This window comes from Glycine soja, chromosome 15 (assembly GCF_004193775.1).
Source record: "Glycine soja cultivar W05 chromosome 15, ASM419377v2, whole genome shotgun sequence".
In the NCBI taxonomy this organism is placed as follows: domain Eukaryota; kingdom Viridiplantae; phylum Streptophyta; class Magnoliopsida; order Fabales; family Fabaceae; genus Glycine; species Glycine soja.
The window spans coordinates 40819641-40829638 of NC_041016.1; the positions used below are offsets into that span (position 1 = coordinate 40819641).

Sequence of the window (9998 nt, forward strand, 5' to 3'; positions counted from 1 at the left end):
TGTGGAAAGCAACTGAATCAGGATCCCATACAATGTCATTCCAAACAATCATTCCTATTGAACCATATGCTCCATAAGATCATGGAAAATACTTCACGTTGCTGGTCACATAGAGAATTAAACACAATGAAGACTAATTCTATGAATCTTTTCCCACATTACTAGTAAAGGATGGATTATCTGGTCAAGGTTAGCCTTGATCCAATATTAATGCACTTCTTGATACCCCACAAAAACGTGCCAAGCATTTTCAAGGTACAACTCACACATTAGGCATATTATAGGGTTTGTAACTCCATAGGTCTTGAGGTTCAACCTAGTAGGTAGACATTCCCTACACAACCTTCAGAGGAAAGCTTTCACTTTCGGGGAATCTTTAGCCTCCATATTAGATTCCAATCCCCCTTCTTTTCCAAATTATATTGAGAACCGATTAATTATACTTAAATATAATAAAGTAAATTACAGAAACCTCTCCTGAGATTTACTCAAATTACACATGCAACCTTTTTTTTCCACCCTATAGAAAATTCCTTAACTCCTACCTTCCTATTACACTAGCAACCCTTACACCCCAGACAATGTTAGCTCCGTTTAACGGGTCATGTGACATGCATGCACATTTTTCTCCTAAAATGCCCCCTTCTCATCTTCTTCATTGAGCTTAAGCAAAAATTGTTTGTAGTCACTTAAAATTTCCAAGAAGCATTACCAATAATTTTGAAAAAAATTCCTTACAAGAAAATTAAAACTAGCTTAAAAATTTAGATTAAATGGATACATAATCCCAAAGCAATCTAGAACTCAGAAACCCATAAGCAAAGAAACTCATCAATTCAAAATTGAACAACATTGTTTGAACAACTCAAAAACAATAGTATAATTTATATTGATAATCAATTCAAAAAAAGAAAAAAAACATTGTTTCTACATTGTTTCAATCAGAAGTAGTTGCCTTCAAGGAGAAACCCATAATCACTTGCCCTCAAACAAGGTTGGGCTCCATCATCGTTGTGCAAACTCTACAAGCACCAAGTAGAAGCTACAAGCTGAAACAAAGCTTGCATAATCCCCATGGTCCTCTTGTGTGTGTGTGTGGCCATGACAAAGGGCATAGAGATCTACGCATGTGACTAGAGGAACAAGGTTCGTGATAGTGCCATCAAAAGCTACAACAGTGGGGTCGAGGGGAAGAGGTCCTTCTTGGTGGCTAGGGGACGTAGGGATCCTTTTGAATGAGAGTTGTGACAAGGTGTGCAAGCCTATCTTTGTTGTTGATTTCACTCTCGGACTATCAAGTCGAAGAGACAATGTCTAGAAAAGCCATCGATCATCAATTCGGTAGTGCCATCGAACTTCGTGACATTGTTGATTTGTGCCACTGAGAGGCACTGCAACACGATCGAAGTCGTAAGGCGTGGCTCTTCCTCTACCATTGGTCATCTTTGTTTGAAGAGGAAATTGGGGATTCTGCAAAGAACATTGTTTGGGTTCCATTCTCGACCACTGTTTGTTCCATAAGGTGAGATATGTTGGAATTAGAGGATAGTGTTTTTTTGGGTTTGCAAAAAAAGATGAAAATGCTAAGTAATGATGTTAGAGGATAGGTGGCCAAAGTTATATAAAAAAAAGGTTGAGGTGCATATATAATTCGAGTAAACCTCAGGGGAGGTTTACATAATTTGCTAAATATAATAGGTTGACTTCACTTTGTAGTTCCTATCTCTGCTACACCTTCAAATCCTTGAATCATCACTAGTTGGATCAATAATAGGGATATTAGTGATAACATATACATCCCTTTCATCCAACACAACCTCCCAATTTGTGTGATCATAATGTCGTTCGTCTTGAATAATCAAATCAATCACATGCATTATTTCTTCAGCATCAAGCTATGATGTTTGAGCATATGCATAATCTTCCCTTAGCCAAGGGTCGTCCCACACCTTAATAGACGCTCCATTCCCAACTTTCCATTTGCAACCTTCCTTAACCAATGGTTAGGAATTCCATATGCTTCTCTGGGTATAACTTGGATTATAGCCAAGTTTAACCTCCAAGAACTCTCCTATTGGCCAAATTTAGCTTTGAAGATGTGAGAAATTAAACCATTCGGGTAGGTGATCAATCTAAACCCTTGCTTCCCTAACATAGCCAGCTTTAAACCATGAATATTTTTGAAAGACCATGCCTTCCTTGTCTTTGTCCACAATTAGCTTCTCCCAATGTAACCAATTGATACCTTTTCCACCCCTCTTGACATCCCCCACCAAAATGAATCCATCATTTGTTGGATTTTCCCCCCCTAGGAGATAGGAAGGAGGAAAACACTCATGATATAGGAAGGAATTGACTGTAAAACAACCTTAACCATCACCTTTTTTCCAGCCTTAGATGAGTAACGCCTATTCCATGACTGAATTTTTTGCCATACCCTTTCCTTATGAAATTAAAATCATCCTTCTTTCATCCCACTAGCGAAGGCATACCCAAGTACCACCCTATGCTCAGACACTCCATAACACCAAGAATGTTTGCAAGCAACTCCCTATGATTATGAGCAGTGTTATGACAAAATATTTCGGATCTATTGAGATTAAGAGTTTGGCCTGATGCCTTTTCATAGATCATTAGGATTTGGCTCATGACCAGGGCCTCCTTTTCATCTACACGAATGAATAAAAAGTATCATTTGTGTTTCACAGATGACTAACGGCTAGAGCTCCTTTGCATACCTTTGTTACATGCAACTTCCCTAGCTTCCATGCTATTTATTGAAGCCATTAAGCCTTCAAAACAAATGATGAAAAGATAAAATGAGATAGGATCTCTTTGTTAGAGACCCTTCCCAAGGTTAATAGGCCCGACTCTTTCATCATTTACAAGCATAAAAAATGAAACTAACTGGCACATCATGGCCCAGTTAACCATTGGTCGCAAAAGCTAAGCTTCAACATTATTGACTTCAAATAGTCCCAATCTACTTTACCAAATGCTTGGCTTATATCAATTTTAAAATATATGACTTTTTTTTATATCATAATAGTCTTTTAAAATCTCAATTCAATACATTCCTAGATATAAATAATCGCTGAGTCTAAATAAAAAAGGTTCAAAAACTAAATTAATAAAATTTAATATGTAAAAATATTTATTAAATAAATAATTTTATCAAAAAAACTTGATACATCCTCTGACAAAATTATTTAAAAGACATATATACACACAACAGCTAAAATAATTATTAATTATCATAATCATAATTACCATAGTGAAAATAATAACATCAATAATGATAATTTTTTTTTCTAAAACAATGAATTTGAAAAAAACTTGCGTTTTGTATTTTAATATCATTCAAAATCCATGGAAATGGGTAAAAGCCATTCCTTAGCACAAGAAGCTACCTTTTGGTGTCACATTCATAGGAAACATGGCACAACAAACTATTGTGATTTTATTTGCAGGCATACACGTGGGGTTGGTTACTTTCTCTCTCCATGGACTAAGAAAGTAACTTCTTTTCCTTCTTTCTACCCTTGAAGTTCAAACTAGTACAAAGGACGAGGTTCAAACTTCGAAGACAATTCTCAGCATCGAAGCCTCAAACAACTGCTTTTTTTCGTTGGCTCTTGAAAATAACCCCTTTTTTGGTTTTCCAATAGAATAAAACAAAGAACAAACGGACGAATCATGGCCATTGCCACGCACCTCAAAAAATTAATATAATAAATATCAACGAAGGGGGCACATGAGATTCTATTATTCCATTCTCCCTTTTGACTGTTTCCTTTTTATCTCTTTTCTTTTCTATTTATTGTTTCTTAATTTTTCATTCCAATTACTTGAGTAGGGAGGGCCCTACTCTCCCTATTTGTACCTATTCCTATTTCTCTGTCCCCTCTTCTATCCTTTTTGATATCATCAAATACTTGTTTTTCATGCCAAGTTTTATGGCTCTTTGGAAGAGAAAGTTTGGACCCTTTTGTTGCACACAAGAGTAAGAGTTCTCAGTTCCAGCTACAAGGATTATACAGGTTCCTTTTCTTTTTCTCCCTTTTCAGTTTATATTCCTTCTCTGGAAATACACTGTATGATATAATTGATTCTTGAAGGACATTGCATGAGAAGTTGACTTTTACAAGAATCTCATTTGGTATTTTAAAACCCCTTTTAAAGGGTAGCAATGCTTTCTCTAAAATGGCTGAGATTTGCTTCTTCAATGAATGCCATTTTTGTGCTGATGCTGATGCTGTTGTGATTAATTGGTTATAAATTCATGGCTAAGAATTGGTACTTGTTGCATTGTTTAGCACTTGTTGAAATTTTTGGGGGCATTTGTGATTTCATTCGTTTCTAATTTGGGTCATACCCCATGTGTTTCGAATAATCCGAATATGTCAAGTTTTCTTTTGGTGTGAATGCTTTGAGATGCCTATTTTCTTGTCAATAGTTACCGGGAAATAATCATGTAATGGGTGTTGATTAATTTCTTGTGATCTCATAATCTGAATGCACTAATGTACGTATTTTCCCTCCCCCTTTTATTGGGAATTTAGATGGACATCGAATTTGAGGATAGACAAGAAGAAACAGTTTCAGATATGATACCAAGCAATCAGCATAGGAAAAAACAGGTATTCTTTTCTTTTGCTTGTGAATATCTTGTTTAGTTTGTCTTCAGTTTAATTTTGAAGTTTTTTTGAGTTTTTCTGTCTCTTATTCACTGTCATGAAGATATTATGACACTCTGGAATCTCTCAAGTCATGTGACTCTGTGTTTTGGCTATGTATACTGAAATTAAGATATTTTACAAAATTGATTAAATGTTGACTTTTTTCTTTTTGCAATTATTATTCTGAATGTGATTTCAGTCGTTTCTATGGAAAGTTTTGGCCATGAGAGAAAGAAATGGAAGGACAATGGAGAGAGGCTCAAATGCTTCCCTTGGTGAGTTCTATGAAAATTCATTTTGTTTCAACTAAATAGAGGTTGGCAGCATTAGCGTTACACAATATTCTGTCCATGTATCTAAAGATGTGGGAATGATAGAATAATCTTTTTTCAATCATGGGTGATTATTGGCATAGACATTGTTAATTCTTTTTCTTATTATTTTGGATATATCATTCAGCATTTCAATATGCTTTCTTTCCTGAAAAGGTAGAATCACTACTATACCATTGAAGAGAGAAGATTTATCGGAATCACTACTTTTCTGTTGAGATTATATATTATTTCTTTGTTTCCCTTTGACTTAAACCTTATTTCCTTCTACCTTTTGTGTAAGCACGATGTTTTTAAAAAACCCCATCTTAACTGTAAAGTTTAGGAGATGAGTTGGCCTAACTGATAACTGAAAGTTCATATTGGCTTGGTGGAACATCCTAAGTTTTTGTTAATGTATATTTCAGGAGGTGAAATAAATGAAGGAAGTTGAATGGATTCTTTTTATTTTTCACTGTTAATTATTCACAACATTTCACTTCATCGTGGCACAAAATATTCTTTCTGACTGTTAAGAAATAAAAAGTGGGTATTGAGAAAGGCATATACCTTTATTGCTTAGTAATATGTTGCTATGTGTTACAGTGGTTGGGAGAATTTATCTTTCTATTTTTCTTTTGGCAAGAATTTATCGAGAATTGATAAAAATTTCATAGATTAGAAGTTGATATGGCTTCATTGACTTTTAAAACTGTAATATAAACTGGAGCACCTAGTGATTTGTTCCAAATTAGAGAATATGTTTAACTTTAAACTTTATTATCTATAAATAAATGCTTATCTTAAATTTTACTGTTTGTACATTCCCTCATTACCAGAGGATGTAGAGAACAATGGAACCTCACACTTCACATGTTTCAGCAACAACCATTCTAAAAGTTACTCTTCGCACGATCACTTTGAGTCTTTGACCAATCTCTTATTTTCCTTGTAGATCCACTTTCTGATTCATCCTTTGACAATCGAGGCTCAGAACCTTCTATGTCTTCTAGTGAAGCAATTCAAAATTTCAGGTATTTATTAGAAGAATTGATTTTATTTTTAAAAAATAACAGTCCCTGTTATTACAATACTGGTGACCAGATTAATGATTGTAGTTATTTGTTTAATAGAGTTTTTGCAGCAACATGGAATGTAGGAGGGCAATGCCCCACTGGAAACCTTGATCTGAATGATTTTCTTCAAGTTCGAAACGAACCAGATATGTATGTTTTGGGGTATGTCTCTCTCTCTCTCTCCCTCTCATTCATACTTCTTATTTTAATCGATGAATAAATTTCTAGTCAACAATATGCCCCTTCTTTTGAGGGAGTTAACTAACTACCCTTCCTTTCCTCACTTTGTCAAAGAGAAGGCCATTTATCATTTTGGATTTTAACTTTTGACCTTTCTGACTTGTTATGAAATAAATTTATTTACACTATTTGGCATTTGGCAATATAGTTTGGTGCATGTGTTGTTGTCTGCTTGAACAATAAAAATGCTTTGAATAATGGGTAGTGCTTTGTTAGGCAGGAAAGTGGTCTAATTGGAGATATCTGCCTTAATTTAGGCCTGTTTGTTGTGCTAAAAGAAAAAAAAAAGTGATTTTTAGATTGCATATGAAGTAATCTTTCATTAAGAGTTTATTTAATAAGCTACTCATTCTAGCTTTTCAAAATAATCTATAAGCTTATATAAAGATGTTAACATTTTATAAAACCGGTTGTTTATAGCATAAAGAGAGTGATTTTTTTAAGAAAAAAACTTAAACAAACACATTCTAATTCACAGTATAATGTCTTTCTCTAATTTTTCAGCTTTCAGGAAATTGTCCCTTTAAATGCTGGAAATGTGCTGGTATTAGAGGATAATGAGCCTGCTGCAAAATGGCTTGCTTTAATCAACCAATCACTCAATGGTTCTTCAGATTTGGCTTCTAAGGGACTAAAACTGACTGCATCTTTTGGAGGCCCATTGTTCTCGCAAAAGCCTTCTTTGAAGAAGATTAAGAAAACTTTCAAGAAACTAAATGGAAAGAGGCTAAAAAGTTGTAACTGTGTTCTTGAAATGGAAAGGAAGGCTGCTAAGGATTTCTGTTTTCGCTGCCAAGAATCAAACTTCAATTCAGATGATTCTTCCACAGAAGAGGAGGATGAGAATTTCACAATTCCTGTTGCATTGGCAACTAGTCAGATGAAATACAGTCTTGTTGCATGTAAGCAAATGGTTGGAATTTTTGTAAGTGTCTGGATGAGGAGGGAACTTGTTCAGTATGTAGGCCATTTGAGAATATGCTGTACTAGCCGCGGGATCATGGGTTGCCTTGGGAACAAGGTAGTCTTAAGATGCTTTATTCTATCTTATTTGATGAAAGTTCATACAAAATATAAATGGAAAAACATTTATTTTTAGTTATTATCTACATTATCATGTTTGTTATGTGGCTGCAGGGGTGTATATCAGTGAGCATGTCATTTTATCAGACAAGTTTTTGCTTTATCTGTAGTCATTTGGCATCTGGAGAGAAAGAGGGTGACGAGCTTCGTAGAAACCTTGATGTCATAGAGATTCTGAAGAACACTCAATTCCCAAGGATTTGCAAGACACCACATAGTAGGATGCCTGACAAAATTTTAGATCACGAGTAAGCATCGTTTGAAACTAAATATAAAGTTTTAATGCATAAATATGTCAAGTGCTTAATTACATTGAGTAATTTTCATATCAATGGTCCCAAATTTTCTGATTATGTGAGAAATGTTTACTCCAGCCGAATCATATGGTTTGGGGACTTGAATTACAGAATTTCTTTGAGCCATGATGATGCAAAAAGGCTTGTGGAAAAGAGGGACTGGCCAGCTCTTTTTAACAAGGATCAGGTAATTTCCTTTGCGTGAGAATGTTGGGTTGTTTTGAATACATACATGTTGGCATTGCTGTTGAGCTATAATGTTTTCCTGATTTAGGTTTCTAATTTTCGTTGTTTTCATTTAAACCAGATAAGTTATGAACCATGAAATGGAAGATATTCATATTGATATGCTCATAATCTTCTGAAAATTTAAGTGGAGTTCCATTTGGGTGCTTCTATTTTTTTGTAGTGAATTCTAGTTACGTTTCTGATTATGATGCATCCCATATATATTCTTTTCACAGCTTAAAATGGAAAGGGAAGCAGGTCGTGTATTCAAGGGGTGGAAAGAGGGAAAGATCTACTTTGCACCTACTTATAAATATGCCTTCAACTCAGACACTTACTATGTTGAAGGTGTAAAAGTTTCAAAGAACAAAAGGAGAACTCCAGCTTGGTATGTGTCAGTTTGAATAATTGAAGATATTTTCTTCGAGTAAATATTCAATTTGGTCCCTGAAAAATGTTACTTTTATTGGTCCCTAACAATTTCCATCTAATTCAACTTGTTCTTCGAAATTGTCAACTTGCTAGCAATTTCACCCTACCAAAATTGTTATAACTTACTAAGTTCACTTTTTGGAGACCAATTTGTATAAACAGAATATTCTGGGAACCAAGACAGCACAGTATCATCTTTTGTGGACCAAATTGTATATTCATACTCTTTCTTTCAAATCTAAATGATGAAGGATGTTGTAGGTGCGATAGAATCTTGTGGCATGGAAGGGGAATACAACAACTTTTGTACGTCCGTAGAGAATTTAAGTTCTCTGACCATCGACCTGTTTGTGCAACATTTAATGTAGAAGTTGAGGTTATGTTCAGGGGACAGAAGAAGAAAGTTTCAACTTGCAACTTTCAGAACATTGATGATCTTGTATCCACAAGAAGTCCATATTTTTCTTGAAAATTCGTAAGTTACCAACCAAATTTTATCATGATATCATACCAAAGAAGCTTGAATCTTGACAATTTTACATGGTGTAGCAAGAGAAAGACTTTGACCATTGTAAAGTGCATTTTTGCATTTTAGAGAGTAAAATTGCCAAGGAATTTGATTTCTGATTTTTACAAACTAATGGCTTTGGATAATGATTCATAAATTAAGACAAATGTACGTTGTTAATCTAAGAGTAATTTTTTCATACACTGTGAACCAATCAAAAATTATATCACGTATAATTTTTAAAGTAGTAGTTATTGTAAAATTCAACATACCAACCGTATATGATAATTTATTAGTGGATAACAGGATAAAGTTTAAGAAACTATTTCTCTTTTAACTGTTTCTTAGAATTGAGGATCTAAACTAGGAGAAAATGTATTAACATTAGCTTCTTATTTCATCTCATTCTGGATTTTTGAATCTTATTTAAATCAATGCAGATAGAGAAGAAACAGCTAGTTAGAATATTGAACTGTTCCTTTAATGTGTAAACAGGTATATTGGTGCACTAACCACAATGACTGCAAGTGAATAATAAATATCAAAATTTTGCGGTTGACCGTGAAGAAAAGTTTGAAGGTTTTGGAATGCATCAAGAAGCATGTTGCATCCAGAACGAAGAAGCTATCAAAATGTAATAGAAATGTTATTAGAATTAACCTTTTTTTTATTAAAAAAAAAAAGGGGAAACAAGTTCCTATATTAGATTGTACTGAAGAACAATACGTCCGTGCTTTATTTTTGGGAATATATATAGGAACTAGGCATTGGTAGACTGAGGGAAGGGAATAGAACTAGCTTCTCACGTAAGTGAAGAGCCTAGGTTATATGACATAGTATATAACTATATTTTTTTTTTTCCTAATGCTGCTTACATTGCTGTTAAGTGTTAACCAAGATGTGTTAATTGAAGTTGCTTTGTTCTTTTATTTTGGCTACGCATCTCTACTCCTTTTTATATTCCAAATTAATTCTCAAATGGTATATAGGTTGTTGGAAAATCCGAGGGGTCACATTGCTTGGACTCCATGCAAGGACTCACCTGCCAAGAAGACTTTTGATACGAAGGATCTCTATGTATACTAATTGTTAGGCATAGAGGGGGGGGGGGGGGGTAAACATCGAGGAGATTTTTACCAATTGAT

At 34.4% G+C, this 9998-nt stretch overlaps 1 protein-coding gene across 1 annotated transcript; it reads left to right on the forward strand.

Moving 5' to 3' along the window:
• The first annotated feature begins 3842 nt into the window (after positions 1 to 3842).
• Positions 3843 to 9782, forward strand: LOC114387063 (type I inositol polyphosphate 5-phosphatase 10-like). The gene is made up of 11 exons (XM_028347176.1): positions 3843 to 4040; positions 4563 to 4640; positions 4879 to 4954; positions 5946 to 6024; positions 6124 to 6228; positions 6811 to 7327; positions 7444 to 7637; positions 7764 to 7872; positions 8150 to 8301; positions 8607 to 8820; positions 9349 to 9782. Exons 2-10 carry the CDS (start codon positions 4563 to 4565, stop codon positions 8812 to 8814), a joined length of 1518 nt encoding a protein of 505 aa, XP_028202977.1. The 5' UTR covers positions 3843 to 4040; the 3' UTR covers positions 8815 to 8820; positions 9349 to 9782.
• The last annotated feature ends 216 nt before the right edge of the window (positions 9783 to 9998 follow it).

Bases quoted from the DNA above. Each gene is read 5' to 3' on its own strand.
- LOC114387063 (XM_028347176.1), top strand. From the start codon at position 4,563: ATGGACATCGAATTTGAGGATAGACAAGAAGAAACAGTTTCAGATATG. The intron at 6,229-6,810 runs GTATGTCTCTCT...CTAATTTTTCAG, and splicing joins CCAGATATGTATGTTTTGGG to CTTTCAGGAAATTGTCCCTT. The intron at 7,328-7,443 runs GTAGTCTTAAGA...ATGTGGCTGCAG, and splicing joins TGGGTTGCCTTGGGAACAAG to GGGTGTATATCAGTGAGCAT.